General features: G+C 42.3%; 1 protein-coding gene across 1 annotated transcript in view; it reads right to left on the reverse strand.

Moving 5' to 3' along the window:
• LOC117268962 (Na(+)/H(+) exchange regulatory cofactor NHE-RF2) overlaps nt 1-20,534 on the reverse strand; it is a 56,889-nt gene that overhangs the window by 14,980 nt on the left and 21,375 nt on the right. Inside the window, exon 3 of the mRNA XM_033645756.2 lies at nt 3,188-3,409. Coding sequence (XP_033501647.2) covers nt 3,188-3,409 — 222 coding nt within the window. The remainder of the gene's footprint in view (nt 1-3,187; nt 3,410-20,534) is intronic.

Here is a 20,534-nt window from a genome sequence, read left to right on the forward strand (position 1 = left end):
GTTCCTGCAGTGGAGACACGCACCAACGGCCCTGGCCCCGTAAAATTACCCCGAAGTTCCTGTGGTGGAAACGGGCCTAATTATGGTAAAGTAAAAAAAATATATATAAATATTTCTCTTTAAGATGTAGAGGAGGTACAGTCAAAAGATGCATAAAATGGAAATACTCAAGTGCGAGTATCCCAAAATTCCATCAATCCATTATCATACGCTTATCCGGACCGGGTCGTGGGGGCAGCAGGCCAAGCAAAGCACCCAAGATGTCCCTCTCCCCAGCAACGCTTTCTAGCTCCTCCTGGGGGACCCCGAGGCGTTCCCAGGCTAGAGGAGATATGAAATCTCTCTGGCGCGTTCTGGGTCCTCCCGGGGCCTCCTACCAGAAGGACATGCCCAGAACACCTCCAACAGGAGGCGCCCAGGAGGCATCCTGATCAGATGCCTGAACCACCTCAACTGACCCCTTTTTCAACTGACCCAAAGGAGCAGCGGCTTTACTCCGAGCTCCCTCCGGATTTCCAAGCTCCTCACCCTATCTCTAAGGCTGAGCCCAGCCACCCCACAGAGGTAACTCATTTCGGCCGCTATCCACAATCTCATTCTTTCGGTCACTACCCAGAGCTCATGACCATAGGTGAGAGTTAGGACGTAGATGGACCAGTAAATCAAAAGCTTTGCAAAGTATTCTGTTTCTACTCAATACTTATTAGCCTACTCACAACTACTGATATCTTTAACATCAAATTCATACTTAATCTGGAAAGAAAAAAAAGTTTTCAAGGGTGAATATGATGCCAAAGAGAGTTTCTACAAGTTCATTTTAGGACATTTTGTTATAAACTGCTATCAAGTGCTGCCTGGAGGGTAAGAAGTCAGGCCAAAAAATGTATAGGGGAAATTTTCTGAGACATGCAAAACCACGATGTTCTTTTAGAGTTTTGGAAATCCAGAATGACTGCTGTGTAACCTCATTATCAGACCCTACTGGAGGCCTGTTTGGCCTGCTCTGCTGCCTGGTCTGGACCCTGATGAACAGCCAGTAAGGGGCAAAGGTCATGGGAATGAAGGGTGAATGTTGCGTGTATGATGATTTTTACTGCTAACATGTTTTCTTCATTTTTAACCAGGGGAAAGTTGACCAAACACCCATGCTCTTTGTCACCCATTTCCTCTTCCGCAGATTTGAATAAGTGACCTTTAACTTTTATGCAACTGCCTCTGAAAAGCATGTGGTTCTGTTTATGACAGAAACATCTTCCATCACAGCTGCTTTTCCACCCTTTCTCACCCATACCACACTGTCTGCCTCTATTCCTCTAAGTTTTATAAGAAGAAACAAATATATACTCCTCCTCCATGTCTCTCCCTGTCAGGCCCTGGGATCGGACTGATTTATAACCGATTCCTCTCCCCTATGACCAGCCTCTCCTCTCCGTTCTGACACACAGTGAAGACTGAGTAAAGGCTTCAGGTCCTGTTATCTTTAGAAGCAGAGGCCTGGCAGCAGACACAAGTGTGACTGCTGCCATCTTAACTACAGCTGCAACAGTATATGTAGATGGGGTCACATCTGTATTCAATCAGGTGGGAGAATGTGCATGGCTTAAGTTTTTAGACTCTTATAACAGCAACAAGCTCTAATTAATGAGAAGTCTAGCTACTTTTTGGAACAGCGTAAAAACCTGAGGGCTTAAGCAGTGTGTATAGTTGATCCTGGTGGGGGAATATATTAAGAATTGTACACAGATGACTGAGTTTTATTTGCACTATTGCTGAGTTTAGTTTGTCCTTCTGTCTTACATACTTCCTTTGTGATTATATAAACACAAATAAATCATGCAAACACAGTGCAGAGACATCCTCTGACTTCTAGTGATGTTCTGAGCAGTCGAGAGCTGCTTCCCTTGGAAAAGCTCTGGTAGGCGACGCTGTGTGTTGGTGTGTCATGGAGTAAATGCTCAGGAAAAGGTTACCTAAGTTTACAGATTAGATTTATTTGGAGGTAATGGATTGGACGGTTGTGTGGAAAAGTGGGCACATGTGCAAAATCAGGCGTGTAGGCACACAGCAACACGTGTATACAGTTCAAACACACCTACAAAGATGCAAAAAAAAAACAACAAACCACCACGCTTCTCCAAAGTGGCCAGATGAAGGGTTATAAAAGGCCTCAAGAGAGATTTACTCACACCCAATCAATCATATTATTCGCTGACATGGACCAGACTAACCCAGAATCATTTATCAGTAATCACCTCATTTGTGTGAGTACATTTTTCGTCATCTTTTCATTCCTCTGCCTGGGTCTGCTCTGTCAAAGAAGCACGTGTGTATGAAAACACTCACATAATGCTCATTTTTTTGTGCTTGACTTTCTACAACCCAAATTCCTTCCAGTTTAACACCATAGCTGTATTGAGCACATACCCCTACCTCCCACTGAAAATCTTGGGGTGGCATGCCAAAACCAAAAGTCATAACTGAAATTCTGTTATGCTGCTGTAGTACGTAGGCTATAGGCTGATTTACTTTGGTCTCTCAGGGTGCTTTCACACCTGCCCTGTTTGGTTCGGTTCAATCGAACTCAAGTTCGTTTGCCCCCTAAGTGCGGTTCGTTTGGGCAGGTGTGAACACAACAAACACCTAAACAATCCGACTGAGACCTCCTTGAAGAGGTGATCTCGAACTCTGGTGCGGTTTGTTTGTGGTGAGAACGTGTACCGACCTGGATCTGAACCAACTGCAGTCACATGACACATTGTTTGGGTTAAACATAAGCATGTTACAGTCCTGGAGGATTATTAATGTGCACCTCCTCCTGTACTGCCTTAATATGCACATTCAGCACATCCAATGCATCAAAACATTGTTTTCTAGTTGGAGCCGCGCCTCGTTTTCAAACTGTATGGTTTGACTAAAATGAACAATGACAGCAATATAGTCCACGATGAGCAGCGCTAAAATCAACCTGCGTAGTTGTCCCTCCATTGTGACATTAGAAAGTGTCACATTTATCTTGGAAGTGTACTCTCCTTCAACGTTTGGTTTACCTCCCGGATTTGAGTTGAGAGTTGAATCTGACAGTATCAACAAATAAGTGAACCAGAGACAGGACTTACTGCAGGACTATTGGATTGGATTGCATTATATTGTCATACACGAACACTCCATCCACGATTCTCTATCTTACCTCAATCAGCCTGTCTTGCGGTCGGAGCCCGGCGTGGTCTGCAGCGGATCCTGGGTCCAGGGAGCGGATGTATTGTCCGGGCCGGGATCTGTCACTGTGGAGGTTGAAGCCGTAGCCCGTCTCAGACCGCATGAGGTGGCACAGACGTGGAACGAGCTCAGATGGGTCGACTTGGGTCCGTGATTGGGCCTGGGCCTGGGCTTCAGCCTGGGCAAGAGCCTCCTGGATGAGAATGAGAAATGTGTGAACTTGTCTTTTATACAAGTAAAATATATATAAATAATGCAAACATTCATTAGTTAATAATGACCAAGACAATATGGAGAAGAAACCACAAGAGCCCCATGGTGAGATGTGATCATCCTCAGCTAGGGAGCAGCTAGAAACTGCACCACAACACTGGAATCTACGTTGCTTAAAAGCTTATAACAGAGGTATAAATGGTGCAGCATATGTAGACAGACTGGGCACATCATAGTGGCATTCTGCTGACTGCAGGGCATGTCAACACAGCAGGTGACTAAAACACACAGCTGAGTCACTTTACTCATTTAGAACGACCACCTTTCAAGCCTGTAGGGTGAATGTTTTATACAAGAACTGTGGGTGGACTCAGAGTGTCACTTCAAGGCACTAATATGTTTGGAGCCTGATGCTGATGCTGTTTTTAGAAAAGAACAACAGCGTCTTCTCTTTCGGAGAATGAACTCTTTTAACGTGTGTGCAACCATGATGATATTCTTAAAAAAAGTTTTATTGAGTCTGTCCTGACCTTCTGTGTGATAATATGGTATAGCAACCTCAACCTGTCCAACATAACAACTGGATTAAGCCATTCAGGATTGCTCTGAGTTTGCAGGGGAGTTTGAGTTATCCCTGTCGATCCGGCATTCTGGGGTGCCTGCAGGCAGAACTAAGACATTTAAGGCATCCTTTTTCCAGTCGCCACTGGTCTGCTGAACTCTAAATGATCTCTCTACTGGAGATTAAATTGGTATGAGCTATCATCTGTTGTCTGAACTCTAAAACAGAACTAGTGGGAGGCTCTTTCTAAGAAGATCTTGTAACGTCTGATCTGTACTCTTCTGTTTTGTTATTGTGATGATTTAGTCGTGTGTGTGGGTATCTCTCTGTCTGCACCTAATCTTGCAAACTACTGAACCAATCAGCATAATTTTCTGTGTGCACATTTGTGACTGTATACTCAAGGACCTCTCATGGTTGCAGCGATTCACAATCGTTTAAAACAGTTTTCATTAGGGATACACCGAAATGAAAATTTGTGGCCGAAGCCGAATAATATTAAAGGCTTGGCCGAATACCGAATATTGTTGTTTAGTTTTTTATTAGTTTTTGCAGATGAACCCCCTCCAGATTAGTGTTGTCACGGTACCAAAATTGGTACCCACGGTATGATACCAGTGAAAGTATCACGGTTCTGAGTAGTATCACGATACCACAGCGAAAATGAGGCAGATGTGCCTTTTGTCATTTATAAAAAGATAAATCACTTTTCTATAATACATCAATGATATTTCAATGGAATAAATTACTTATTGACTTATTCATACTTCAACAGCATCAATGAGTGATTAACATAGGGGGGGATCAAAATAAAATAAATAAATGAAATAAAAATCAACCAGCCACCCTCCTCCCTTGAGAAGTCCCTTCATAAGTAAAGAACAGTCCCTAAAATGCGGTGAGGTTTATGGACCATTACCTGCCACTGAAAGACTAAAAGAGAGAAATGTGAATGGCCCATTTCTCCTCTGATACGCCACATACTGTGTGCCGCCACGGCTCAGCTGTTCAGGTACTTTTGGGCAGTGATGACAACAAGTTATTCACCTGGAGCCGGACTTCTCCGTCGCCGGTAAGCCGTTATAATGCGCTGCCGTATTTGACAGGAATACGTATTCCTGTCTGTGTCTGTGACCCCCGTTCAACCCACAACCAACGGGATTCGCCGTTTCGTTTCTGCTGCTGGTTGAAATCTGTACTCACACAGCGTGCTGAATGATTTATTTTGCCCACACAAAACTATTTTTAGTTGCAAATGTGAGTGCGTTGACGGACAGAGTAAAATATCGCCACACTGCCGACATTTTAATCCGTCCGTCACTGCACGCTGTATGATTGCGTTATCAAAACACGCCGCTATTATTTGGCCTTGCTTTTCACTTATTCCACCGAATACCGAATGTGTGTTTTTTTGCAATATTCGGCCGAATATATTCGGTTACCAAATATTTGGTGCATCCCTAGAGCCGTCATTAACTGCTGACTCCTCTTAACTGGCTGGTAGGGGGAGTGAGTCTTCCGGAAATCGGCTCGGCTAAAAACAAGTCTTACCTAGTCTGCTACAGGCCCTATTTTGGCCTTTTTCATAGTGATGATGTTGCAGATTTTGTTGATATGGTCATTTTTCCTTGATATTTGTGCTTCTACCATAAGTAAGTAAATAGGCTATGTAGTTAAATGGTTTCTTTTTTGTCTATTTTAATTGTGTGTGTTGTTTCTATTTCCTTCTTCGTCATGGCCGTCCGACAGAGATCTGAGAATACTCTCAGAGAGCTCCTAAATTAGGCTAAAATTTTTAGTAAGGAGTCCTAGCCTAGGAGTGATTTAGGAAAGTTCTCGGAGCAACTCTGAGCAAGGAAGGGACAGACACTTTTACCAGAGTGAAAAGGTGTGGTCGACCCCGTTGTTAGGTATGATGCATTATTTTAACAAATGTGATTGGTTGTCAGACACATGCCCCTTTTGTGAGCCTGCAAGGTGTGGACACCCAGTGGAAATGAAATGAACTGCTGACTGTGAAAGTGTTGTCATTGTTAGTGTGATCACTCTGCTGATGGAAGGTTGAGACAGACTCAAGTCATCACTGCTGCACTGTTGCATTTTTCCAGTTTTTCAAATATCTTATTGCTGTGATCATTTTATATCTGGTGTTACAGCGTTATTGCGTTGGGTGGGAAATATGTGCATATCCCTAATGAGATCAACCACAAATATTATCCTTGCACAATCTGATCTGTGGCATTTTCTTAACTCACTGTCATCCAGTGTGTGGAGAATATTTTTCCGACCTCTTTGGGTTTCTACCATTTTCTCCTTTGATAAAGAAACGGGTCCATGTCATTGGTCCGACAGCCCATTGGTCCGACATCCCATTAGTCCGACTGTCCGCGGTGCTGAACGGCTCCTGGCGGGCGTATTTCTACCTTGATGGTGCGCCGCGACCGGCTCTGGGTCAGCTGGGAAAGGCTTGAGGCAGAGCAGGCTCACAGCTTATGTGTTTGCCACTTTCTTTTTCATTTTAACCCACATCATGATCTTTTCCTGACCCTAACCAAGTGGTTTTTGTGCCTAAACCTAACCAGACCTTAACCACAGGGCATCATGATGATTTCGGAACGGACTTCGGAACAATGGGTTTAATATGGTCAGAACAATGGGATGTCGGACCAATGGGCAGTTCCCAAAGAAACTCTGGAACCTCTTAAAGTCCTCCTCTTTACTCCTAACAGTTCTCCACCTTAAGAGCTCTTTTAATGGCAGCGAGGCTTTGTGAATAGCTTTTATCTTAACAAGGACCTAGTCTTAACTTAAAGGGAATTTCTAAGAAAACGTCACAGTTCGAAGAATTATCTAAGAATTTCATCACTAGACGCAGCTCTTTGTAAATACGGCCCCTGCACTCTACTGAGTGCACTCTTCTTGTTCTGTTTATGTTTTGTTATTGTTATGTTGTTGTGGACTGCTTGGCTTATTTTGCAAACCTAATTTCCCCTAGTGGGATGATAAAGCTGAACTGAACTGAACTAATGATTACTGCATTGTAAAAGAATGCAATTCTACTAAATCCCATTATGTTGTGAATGAGGAATAATAATAATTCATTACTTGTACATCATTGTTATTCTCCTTTTCATGTTTTCATTTTGTGCTGCCATTCAGTCCTAGAGCACTTCTCTCTGGGGTGAAACTGTCCATTTGCAGCATCACTGACAGCTCCAGCAGCGCGGGTGAAGACATTTATAGAACCTGTATAATTGTGCCTGGAGCTCTACAGTGTGATCACACTGATTTGCCACCTACACAGCGGGGAAGTGCACAGCGAGAGGGGTTGATAGCTGGTGGCCAGCTCTGTAACCTCAGCTGATATTAGCTGTGAGGTAACAGACAGGTAGAGTGGGTGTTGGGTGACCAAATATGAGTCTACATACGCTGCACATATTGTGTGCATAGGACAGTTCTGCAACCGCATTACGCAACATGAGAAGTCTATTGTTTCCACTGCATATGTGAGGCTACCATCATGGTCCAGCTTGTGCCTGCTAAAAATACATATGGAGTATGTGGGCAGGGTGAGAGCGAGAGAGGGAGTGTGTAGAGAGGAGAAGATGGTTTCTGATTTATTCTGACAGAAAGACAGAGGAGAGCTTAAAAAGCTTTAAAAACTGTTTTAACTCATTAACGTCACCAAGCTCTATCTTGCCTTCAACAACACTGTACGATTATTCCAAATGCATGTTAGGAATCATGGTTGAGCCTCCATCAGCACGACACTGCATGCAAATCTACCCCTCGACTAAAAAATAACACAGATGGCAACATATAATTTCATTTCAGGCACTGAATTCTTTAGGAATTCTTTAGGGTAGTGTGATCCAGGCAGCGTGCCCTGAGAGGGAGGGACAGAGAAGGAAAGAGAGAGTAATAAAAACTCTCATGAATCTCTCAAGATCCTCCTTTTCTGGCCGGAGAGGAAGTGCCTGGGTTGGGCAGCAGGGGTAGATCATCCAAAGGGGAGAAAAATATATTTAAAATCACACGTATTAACATCCAGGGATCTATGCAAAAGAGACTAAATGGTGGAGAAGGAGGAAGGGAATAAGCAAAGAGGTAGAGAGTGCGTGGGAGGGACAGAAAATTAGATGCAGCGAGAGGATTGAGAAATAGAGTTCAAGAAAAGAAACAGTGGAGTTAAGAGCATGCAGAGCCCGGAGAAAAGGAGCAGACAGATAAACAGATAAACAGAGCGGTATAGAAAAATGAAGATGACAGAAGTTTCCAGTTAGCGACCGTGGGGAGGAAAAGAGTTTGCAGTGGAACTCCTCTAACATAAACAGTGAGAGTAGCACAGCTGGGAGTCATTATGTGGGGGAGACGCAAGTGTCTGCCAATCTAACCTCGGACTGCCTCTCAATGCCTGTCCGCACCCCACTAATCACCCCCTGGGGCCTGTGCCATCTCTTAAAGTCTCAGTCTTTGACGCTTGTGTGTGTTTTGGACACTTTTGATTTGGTCTTTTTGTGCCGTGGGTTTGATCCATACAAGCTTAACTGTGTATGTTTGTGTCAGTGATGGAGGGTGACAACTCGACTGTGTGTGTCCGAGTGTCAACGTGAGGCTATGTTCACATCACAAGTAAATGTGGCCCAGGTCAGATTTTTTTCAGAGCAGCATTGACACAGGAATTTGTTTTTTTTTCTAATCATATCTAGGCCACTTTCATTTGTGGCCCTAAATCTAACACATATATCTGATCATTGGCCATGTGATCGCTGCGGGATCGGTCATAATGGAATTCATGTGTGTTTCGCAGGCTGTTCTTGTGCACTCTTTGCAAGTTTTCCTACGAGAAGTAATGCTCCAAAATTCGTACTTATCCTACTAAATCCTATTTGTCTCTTTGCAGGACACATTTTCCCCACAAATATAACATGCTAACATTATTAGCACAAGCCTATGGCATTTTATATTGTATAAATTAGCCTAGCGTCTAACTGACATTTCCTCTACTCAAATGAAGCCAGGGACAACAGCAACATTTAACAAAGGTAACGTTACAAAATTTTGTTCCATAACAACTCACAAGGTTCACTGACAAAACAACTGTCTTATTCTAAACATGTTTTCCAAACAAATAGCAGCAAACAAATTAGCACGAGCCTATGGCATTTTGCATTGTATAAATTAGCCTAGTAGAATAGAATGATTTCCTCTGCTCATATGAAGCCAGGATATATCACACACAAGACTTAAAATGCTATTTTGTGGAGGCTTTATTATCTTAATAATTTATTGTATTGTTTCCACTGAGGGAAATGGTCTCAGCTTACAAAAATAGACAGGGGGTCTGCGTCACTGCCACAAGTAGTTACATTTCTGGGGAGGTGCATGTCAGGCTACGGCGTCGATTTGATGCAGAAGTATAAATCCTGCATTAGGCTGCCTCAGTGGCCACTCAGAGGCTGGCTGCTTTTTGATGGGGACAGCTTGCCTACATGCCGTGACAGCGTTGTCGTAAGGCGCAGATGTTTTAAAGTTTGGAGGAACTGTTCCTCCATGAAACCCTTTACATTGTGGCCCCACCAATCCTGACTCCTCTCCTGGCCACACCCACACCTCCTTCTCCACTCTCACCACTAGCAATAGCTGGGCCATTTCTCCAAAAATATGCGACGCACTCTCCCAAACAGAAACACATGGCTAATTACTATGCAGAATTACATCATCATGTCTGTTTATCAATTGTGCAACACACGTGTGACGTTACTGGTTGCGTTTCAAGGCGGAGATCCATCCACAATGATGTCACATATGTACAGTGCCCTCCAAAAGTATTGGAACAGTGAGTCCAATTCGTTTACTTTTGTTGTAGACTGAAAACATTTGGGTTTGACATCAAAAGATGAATATGAGACAAGAGATCAACATTTCAGCTTTTATTTCCAGGTATTTACATCTGGATCTGATACACAACTTAGAAGATAGCACCTTTTTTTTGAACCCACCCATTTTTCATGAGAGCAAAAGTATTGGAACATGTGACTGACAGGTGTGTTTTGTTGCCCAGGTGTCTTCCCATTACATTGATTATTCAAACAATAAATAGCACTGAATGTCTGAGCTCAGTTTCAGATTGGGTACGATAGGTTTTGCCTGTGCAGACTGCATTTAGAGGTGGAACCAACATGAAAACCAGAGAGCTGTCTATGGGTGAAAAAGAAGCAATTGTGAATCTGAGAGAAGATGGACAATCAATCAGAGCCATTGCATAAACATTGGCCATAGCCAGTACAACCATTTGGAATGTCCTGAAGAAGAAAGAAACCACTGGTGTACTAAGCAACAGACGTCGACCAGGTAGACCAAGGAAAACATCAGCAGTTGATGACAGAAACATTGTGAGAGCTGTCAAGAAAGACCCTAAAACAACTGTTAGTGACATCAGCAACAACCTCCAGAGGGCAGGAGTGAAGGTATCACAATCTACTGTTCGCAGAAGACTTCATGAACAAAAGTACAGAGGCTACACCAGAAGATGCAAACCACTCATTAGCAAGAAGAATAGAAAGGCCAGGCTGGAATTTGCCAAAAGGTACAGAGATGAGCCTCAGAAATTCTGGGAAAAAGTTTTATGGACTGATGAGACAAAGATTAACTTTTTCCAAAGTGATGGAAAGGTGAAAGTTTGGAGAAAGAAAGGATCTGCTCATGATCCCAAACATACAAGCTCATCTGTGAAACACGGTGGAGGTAATGTCATGGCTTGGGCTTGCATGGCTTCTTCTGGGACGGGCTCTTTCATCTTCATTGATGATGTAACACATGATGGCAGCAGCAAAATGAACTCACAAGTCTACAGAAACATTTTGTCTGCTAATTTAAAGAAAGATGCAACCAAACTGATTGGGAGATCCTTCATCATGCAGCAAGATAACGACCCAAAACACACTGCCAAAACAACAAAGGAGTTCATCAGGGGCAAGAAGTGGAAGGTTTTAGACTGGCCAAGTCAGTCTCCAGACTTAAACCCAATAGAGCATGCATTTTACCTGCTGAAGAGGAGACTGAAGGGAGTAACCCCCCAAAACAAACAACAACTGAAAGGCTGCGGTGAAAGCCTGGAAAAGCATCACAAAAGAAGAATGCAAAAGTTTGGTGATGTCAATGGGTCACAGGCTTGATGCAGTTATTGAAAGCAAAGGATTTGCAACTAAATATTAAGTCTCATTCACTTTAATCTATTTTAAGTTTATATGTTCCAATACTTTTGCTCACCTAAAAATTTTGTGTTCCATTACAAATAATGCTATCTTCTAAGTTGTGTATCAGATCCAGATGTAAATACCTGGAAATAAAAGCTGAAATGTTGATCTCTTGTTTCATATTCATCTTTTGATGTCAAACCCAAATGTTTTCAGTCTACAACAAAAGTAAACGAATTGCACTCACTGTTCCAATACTTTTGGAGGGCACTGTATGTCACCTCGAACATGAATACGAAAAATCCAGGCAGAAAGATCGGATCTGGAGAAATAATTAGAAATACGCGTAAAGCCATGTAATATAGATGTAGCCAAAGAGGGTCAGAGGGCCTGAAGTTACCACACAACCTCTCAAACCAGCGAGGCCATCGTTTGAAATGTCGCCACCATGTTTGTTTGAACTGTGGGTGTTGAAACCTCGTGGTTTTCGTGAAAAATATTTTGATGGGAGGCAGAAGGAGAACTTCGATGTAATGTTTTCCCACTCTGTCAGCAAACTAGCTTGTCAGGAAAGCTGTCGGTTATCAGCATCGGACAAAACATTCCCACTGGGACAAGACGCAGCAGGAACTGATGGGAAAAGTCAGTGTCCACGTTTTGTTCCAGGCTCATGAATGTTTACACGGAAAAATTCTGCAATAAATCAGGGTGCGTTTCTATAAGGAAAACTAGATGGAATATTTCACACCCACAGCTGAACACTATGGAGTTTGATGCAACGCACACACATACACATACACTGACTGACCTCTGTGTGACTGTGGCACACTGAGAGGATGTGCTGTCAATGGGACAAGTGCCATCATATGAATTCCTTTAGTTTCCTGTCACAATCAGCCTTTGTTTCTGTCAGTCTCTGTGAGTACATGTGTGGGAGAATACAGTGTACACACAAGACTTGTGTTTGACTCTGTGGTTGGGTTACACAATTTTGACTACATTAGAAATTAGACATTTTTTTGGCGTAATGTATCGCAACAAGAGTCGTCACACAAGGCTGGAAGCTTTTTACAGAGGCAGCAGCTTTGACTTGAATCTACAGTCAGATCATTCACTGTCTGACAATATAAATGTGAGATAAATTCACACACATGATTCACTGACCGCCGCCCCCCTTAGTTACTGTTGCTATGCTTATTGAGCTTTCAGTTGTCACCAAACACAGTTATATCAACTGTGGCTAGCCATATAATTAAACTAATGTCAGCTTCATGCGTTTCTGCTGCTGACTTTAACACTCCTAGCTGCCTTGCTTTAAAATGAGAATTGGAGTACAGTCACACATGAGCAAAATTAACGTTCACCAATGTTCACTTCCATTCGACGCAAGCCAAGGGGCCTTTAAAGATTGCTTCCAGTGGCCAAGTAACTTTACATGTTTGCATGTAATGTTCGTGTGGAGTTCAACTCTGGTGAACTTTGACCGGTGAAGTCGCAGCCTCAACCAATAGCAATGAAGTATGAAGTGCTGCCATGTTTAACCAGACAATGCTGTGGGATACTGGCCATAAAAAATGCAAACTGCCCCACATGAGAGATGCTGCCTGGCTGACAGAGAGTTGGGAGACAGGCGTGGAATGTAAAGATGGAAAGTGTGCCAGTAACATCTTTTTTTGTGGTATCTATTAGCAAGATAGCTAATATTAGCTGCAAGCTAGCTTTCTGTATGTCACATAAGTGAAAATTAGGTAAATTAAGTACAGTCCAAGCAGCTGCTATTTTTGTATTTTCATACAGTATGTTTCACTCTCAGCGTTACAACAGCACCACTGTAGGCTCCTGTAGTAATACGCTAGCTGGACATGATAGTGTTTGATAGTCACTACAGCCCCATGCTCACTGTTTCAACATATGAAGAAATCCGAAGCTTCACAGATCTGCCATACATAGAGTGCCGAAGTCACGCCCCTTCCGGTAGAGCTCATGGGACCTTAGATTGGAAAAAATATGAATGGCAGTGAATGAGGAGAGAAATATTATCTTACCACAAAGTATGACTTTATTGACCTTAAAATGTATGTTTTAAATTCATTAACAACATATTTAGATTTCATGTCGCAACTCAAACGGGAACAAAAGATAATATTGCTCTCCTCATTCACTGCCATTCATATTTTTTCCGATCTAAGGTCCCATAAGCTCTACCGGAAGGGGCGTGACTTTGGCACTCTATAGTTACAACTGCTAACCTGTGATTGGATGACCACTGTTCAGGGGAGGGATTTAGCAGAATGGTTAATTGAATAGTTTGTTTTCGTAATGGACAATCGGCACCTTGTGTGTGTTTGTGAACTGATCGTAACTAATGAAACAGGCATGTCTTACTGCTTTATAGGGCTGCCACTAACGATTATTTTCATTGTCGACTAATCTGTCGATTATTTCTTCGATTAGTTGACTAATCGTTTCATCGAAAAATATGTTAAAATGTTGAAAAATGTCGGTCTGTCTTGCCCAAACCCCAAAATTATGTCATCTAATGTCTTGTTTCGTACTCACACCAAAGGGTTTTAGTTCACTGTCACGGGAGAGTGTGTAAAGCTGCCAATATTTGAACGTAAGAAGCTGCAATAAGAGTATTTTGGGGTACTTTTATATGGTACTTTTCTATGAAAAATGACTCAAACCAATTAGTCGACTACTAAAATAGTCACCGATTATTTTAATAGTCGATTAGTCATCGATTAGTTGACTAATCGTGGCAGCCCTTCTGTTTAAATACAACATGAAAGGGGCAGCTCAGCCCCAAATAAAAAAATACATCTTTCCTTTTACCTATAGTGCTTTTTATCAGTCTAGATTGTTTTGGTGTGAGTTGCAGAGTGTTGAAGATATCAGCCATAGAGATGTCTGTCTTCTCTCAAATATAATGGAACTAGATGGCACTCAGCTTGTGGTGCTCAAAGCACCAAAAAATACATTTGAAAATCTCAACAGCAATGTCTCTTTACAGAAATCATGACCTGGTTACTCAAGATAATCCACAGAGCTTACTGTGAACAGTTTCATGTGGGAACTATCTCTTTCTACCAAACCACACTGGGCGACCGTATCACCGTGCAGAAGGAAGCGTACATCTACTGCCAGCTCACCTAGCACCACTTAGCGAGCTAACGTTACAGCTCAGCCAAGGAGGATGCCATTAATGTTTACATCTCACACTGTCACAAGCCTCTCATCAATGAGTAGATGCACCCTTCCTTCTGCGTGGTGATATGGTTGGTAGATGTAGGTCTGTAGAAAGAAAATAGTTCCTACATGAAACTGCTCACAACAAAGTCTGTGGATTATCTTGAGTAACCGGGTCATGATTTCTGGAAAGAGACATTGCTATTGAGTTTTTCAAATGTACTTTTTGGCACTTTGAGCACCACAAGCCGAGTGCCATCTAGTTCCATTATATTTAAGAGAAGGCTGACATCTCCAACTCACACCAAAACAATCTAGACTGATAAACAGCACTACAGGTGAGAGGGAAAAAAAGTATTTTTGATTTGAGGATGAACTGTTCCTTTAACATGGATCTAGCTGTAGTCCCTGCGTTTTAACGATCTGTCGATGTACCTGAGAAATACAGCAAGCTGTTCTATATGCTGTGTTTTTGTGACCCTCTTATTTACATTTGGGTCATAAACTGCACCTTAAATATGGTGAGATGAAACAGTTCAGGACATGCTTAAGTGTTGTTTTTTGCCGTGTGAAACTGATTTGTCATCAGGCAACCATTAATGTAGGAAATAAAATACTCAATTTGACTTTTTCCCTTTTTGTAAATTATTCACTTAGCAGCAGTAGCTGTGTGTGTGTGTGTGTGTGTGTTATGGTATCTGTGAGTCTTAACGGGGCCAGTCTGAGCTTCATGTGGTGTATGACTGAGAACGAGGACATAAACAGTTTACTTGTTTAATTCGTGCGTCTATCTGTGTGTATATTTCCCTCTGCATGCGACTGCTGGCAGTGGCGTTGGCAGTTGATGAAACTAGATCGCAGCTTGTTGAATAATTGAGCGGCGGCCTACTGCGATGGATGGATCATGACCGCTGTTAACCCTTTCACAGCCAAGGATCACTGGCTCACTGTTGGCCCACAGCACAATGAAGTGTGTTTGGGCACGCATGCATGCGCGCATGTGTTTGTGTGTGCATGTGTGCTGTCAGACGTGTCTTTGAGTTGCTACAAAGGAACTTCAAATCCAGTGTGTGTGTGTGTATGCATGCATGCAAAGCATTTTGTCAACAATGCTCTCACTTGCATGCTTCCCAAAAGGGGATTATCGTAAACCTAATATCCCTATTCTAATAAATCAGGAGGTCAAGTTTCCTTTGAGCCCTGAGTCAAAAGTATGTAGTTTTTCCTGCTGAGTTTGGTTTGCTCAAGACAAATATGAACTTAGAGTGACGGCATGCAACATCGTGGGAACTATTTTCAGTTTAACATGTGTGTCCTGTAAACACACACTCACCATTGTGCTTAAATTACTTATTTATTGACCAAAAACACTAGGTAAAGCAAAAGTACAAGTGTATATAGAGTATGTATTGGAAATCTGACAATGAGTCAAAGGACAGCAGGTTTACTGTAACAAACAAGAAGGCATTGTGTCAAACCGTTTCAGGGGAAAATCCAATCTGCAGTTAAACTAAAAAGTGGCATTCATCTGTTTTTGTTCCATGGCCCTGATGTAAAAAATTTTTAATGACTTTCCATAATTCCACCAGAGCGCTTCCATGACCTAAAAACTGTATCCCAGTTTGTTAATGTTACCTCTCAGCTTGGAAAATTTCTACTGGAGTCGACAGCCTGTTTTCCAGCTGGACTTGCTAGATATTACCATAGGCCTACAGTGTTCAAAACAGCTGAAAACAGTGACTTTTGCCACAACAGAATGTCAGTCGAGTTGAAGGATACATTCTAGTGTATCTAGTGTGTTCCTGGAACCATTGTCCAAGTTTGTTTTTCCAGAGCAAGAATTAAAACAATCATAGCACTGTGTTAGATTGAATAACTGTACTTTTATGCTGAGGGTTAACCAGCTCCATCCTGCAATACACAGAAAGCTTTATTTCCACATATTCTGTGGATCATTAGTTGGTGAGGAAGCTGATGTTCTGCCTGGGAAGAGCAGCATTAGCTTCAGTCTTAAGCATGTTCCATGTATGTAGCCATCAAGTGCACATTTAAGACCCTTTTACAGGCTTTTCATTTTAAACAAATAAGCTGGAAACACTGAACGCTGAAGACAAAGGCTGCGTACAAAACTCCATACTAACAGTGTGATTAGACAGTATGTCAGATACTTTAGTATGTCAGAAACCTTAATATGAAACCAACAGTATAAGAATTACATCATATTTCTGGGGAAACAACAGTATGCAAACAGTGGACACTATGCCAGCATAAATATCCCACAAAGCAATGTGGTAGACAGCAACGTTTGCAACAAACAATGGTGGCAAGCGACCAAGACAGCTCTGTAATGTCAATAACGCTTCAATTTAATTGTAAGTAGTATAAAATTTCATTTTGCTGGGCGTAATATATTTACCTGCCATGACAATGGCACAATGGCTGGTAATGTTTTCATCTTCTGTGTGTGTGTGTGTGTGTGTGTGTGTGTGTGTGTGTGTGTGTGGTCCCAGTGACACCTATTGTAGCAGGAACTACCACAGAAGCTGTATTGAATATTTTGCAATCATGCAAGACGGAGACACAAAACTTTACAGATGTGCGGTTGAGATCAAAATGAAGGCTGTGTTTGAAGATGGGCTTGGACCAAACAAGGGGGTCAAGTTGAGGGCCAATGCCCCAGAAATGAGTTACTGTGGCAACCGTGTTGGTGTACAAACAAGCATCATCCCTGCAGCACTCTATGATGTAGTAAAGCAGGGGCCGCTTGCTGCCTCGATTTACGCCCCTAGCTGATGTCTTCTTTTAAATTATTTTGAAATTAGAGCTGAGGTTGGCATGGGTTACCATGGTTACGCATCTCCAACTGGCAAGGAGGTTCGAGAGCGATGTGGTAATTACAGCTAATTGCATCCGAAAAGATACATCCCACTGTTTATTTATCCAATAGTATGTTGAATGACAGTATACACATTGGAAATGTACAAGGGCGTCAATTTGTGTTGAAAAGTAGTGGGGACATCATGTCCTCAGTGTCCCCATTGTAGATGACACGTGGGCATGTTGTGCATAGAATGTGATTTTGGACACAGGGCAAGTTTTCTACCAACTCTCAGGGTTTCAGTGTTACCATTAGCTTATGCTGCAGCTAATTAAAACCAAAGTTGATTGTGGGACAAGAAGCCTACATTTGTTCACCTCTGAAAGCAAATTACTATTGACAGAAGTAGCAATAGTGACCAAGGGGGGCAGGCCTTAGTGAAGCGATGGCTGATATAGGCCTGCTTGTAACTTTTATAGCTTGTTTTATCCCATGTGTTACATGTTTGTTGATATTATACTTAAATATTTAACACATTTAACACTGCAGGGTTGATAAAAAAAGATTTAATCTCTGCATTTAGCTCCACATGTTGATTGAGACGGGGCATTTCCTGGAAGCAGCAGAGCGGCCTGGTGGCTGTCGGCCTGAAGCCAGAGGTCATCTCTGATACCTACAAAATCTAATTAAAAATGGAGCGCTGAATGGAAACATTGCTGATTAAGAACAAACAACAGCAGCACGTGGGACTTTTGCTGATGTCATGGTTGACAGCCAGTTGTCATGGATACAGCAGTGGAACGAGTCTAGCCAGTTCCATCTGTCAGAGAGAAGAGGTGTAGCTGCAGAGCAGAGGGGTCACTTTTTAAAGTTTTCAAATTAGCTGCAAGAACACATACATGTCTTATCTATAGGTTTGATGGAGATTAAAATCTTCTGATGAGTTTTGTGTGAACTCACATTGCTGTGTGTCTGTGTGACAGCATGATGCACAGGCTTAATAGCTTTCCAAAAGTGTTAGCAGAGCCCATTTAAAAGGGCTTCACCAAATTAAGAAAATTGCTGTGTCTCAGACATTCTGGCTATGACAGCTCTACCCTCAAAGTGTTGGTGTGTGCATGTGTGTGCGTCTGCAGCTGCTTTGAGTGTTGCTCAGTCGGAGAGGAAGAGAGCAGATCTGGCCAGTTCTCAGTGGGCGAGAAAGAGAGAGGAGTGGGAAGGGAACAAGAGAGAAAGGAAATGACAGGCAGCTGGAGAGAACCAGAGAGGGATATGGAGCTTGTAAAAATTAAAATCAAGGGAAGGGGACGGGGGGAAAAAGGGACGGGAGTGAGCAACGAAAGAGAGAAGATAAAGAGAAATAGGGCAGGCAGAGAGGGAGATGATGCACGGCATGTGGAGGACAGGAAGAAGAGGCAGCGCTACAGAGAGCACAGAGAACATGAGAACACGAGGACCGGCCAGAGATCACGATAACCAACAGTTTTTCCCACTGGTGTTGTGGTGTGTTGCGTAACAGCTCCATGATACTGAGGCTAGCAGTGTGTGTTTGTGTGTCCAGTGCTGCTCTACCAGGACTGACCTGCTGAGATCTGTTTACAAAGTCTCCTGCTCTGCTGCAGTGTGTGTGTGTGTGTGTGTGTGTGTGTGTGTGTGTGCATGTGTGTACCCTGCTGTTTAAGTGTTTCCTGAGATCATGACTCAAGAGCGAGTGAGAGAAAGAGAGAGGAGCGTTAAGGTGGAATGTGTAAAAATGAGAGTGGATTCATTTGAGGAGCAACATGATCAGAATGGAAAATTGATATACTGCATTAGTCATGGAGCAGGTTGTCATACTGTACTGTGCTCAGTTGACAACAGTCGGATCCATTGTTGCAACTAGTAGGACTCAACGGCAGAATCAAGGGTTGAAGGATATCACAGGTTCAATATGAAAAGTTGAGCCCCTGCTATTTGACACAAATACGTGAATTAATTTGACATTTAGAAAAAAAATGCATGCTGACGTTTTCAGAACAAAATATTATATTAAGTTATTTTTTCTCAGACTCCAGCTGCTGCGAGAGGCAGAAAAACATCCTTTCATTTCATAGTTACAGCCTACTAATAAAATAAAACACTCCACAGTATGAACGTCGGTTGCATGAGCCCCAAAACCAGCCACAACTCAGCCCTGAGCAGAGTGACCGTCCTCTATTGACCAGTCAACAGACTGCAGTGTTCACATCTCCACCTTTTAGCATCAGATCTGTGTGCTAGATACCCCAACAGAAGGGGGACCAAAAATGGGGAGGGTACAGAACGGTTCCATTGGTACCATCCACAACTTTTAACAGTGGAAATAGGAAAAAGCATAAAAAAGTAAACAATGATAATAATAATAATAATAATAATAATAGATTATATTTATATAGCGCCTTTCAGGGGACCCAAGGACGCTTATCAAAAGTGTACCAAACTGAACTGAACCGTACTGCTTGGTGAAAACGGGGCTAATGAACCTGAAAACCTGGAAATGAGTTAGCATTTTAGCACTCCTAGTTCCCTCATCATGATTTTTTAATGGGATTTCACACACTTTCACACGCTAAGCTAAGCTAATCAGCTGTTAGCTCCAGCTCTATGTTTATCATTTAGATATTAAAGTGGTATCAATCTTCTCATCTAACTCTCTGAAAGAAAGCTGAAATGACTGTACTTCCTAAAATGTCAAACTGTTGACCAACAGGTGGGAGAGTGATAGAGTCATGATTTAAGACTCAACATACCGGTCAGATTTGTATCAGTCAGAAGCACTAATGAAGATGGCATCTTAATAATCAGTTGAAATCATGGATGTATAAAAAGAACTAAAATGTCAAAGGCAGGGTGTGTTTATTTTTATGAAAGTTGCTCAGCAACGCATGAAAAACTTTACCTCTGTGTAAAATTACCCTAATCTTCAGCTCTGCTTCTGCAAACTAAGGCCCATAGTGCAGGAACTCTAGAGACTTTCACCAGCTAAGAGGATAACTAATGTTACCGCTGACGTAAATGGGGATAAAATAATATATTCTTGTGGCTCTTCCAGACTTTTGAAATGTAATTGGACTGAAGGAATCAAATCCTGATATTGAAACGGGTCACTTAGCGGAGTTGTGATGCTCAGAAACATGTAGACCTATCCCATCACAGACCTCGCTTTCACTATGTAAGTAAATGGAAGACAATCTTTTTGGGTTGCATGACATCACATGATGGACCCAGAAGTCTGGCAACTGTGTCAAATTGACCTCAAAGCTCGGTGCTGTTTCTGGGGGCCCTGTGGAAATACAGTAAAATTAACTCATCAACCAGT

Source organism: Epinephelus lanceolatus, chromosome 18 (genome assembly GCF_041903045.1).
Source record: "Epinephelus lanceolatus isolate andai-2023 chromosome 18, ASM4190304v1, whole genome shotgun sequence".
Lineage (NCBI taxonomy): Eukaryota > Metazoa > Chordata > Actinopteri > Perciformes > Serranidae > Epinephelus > Epinephelus lanceolatus.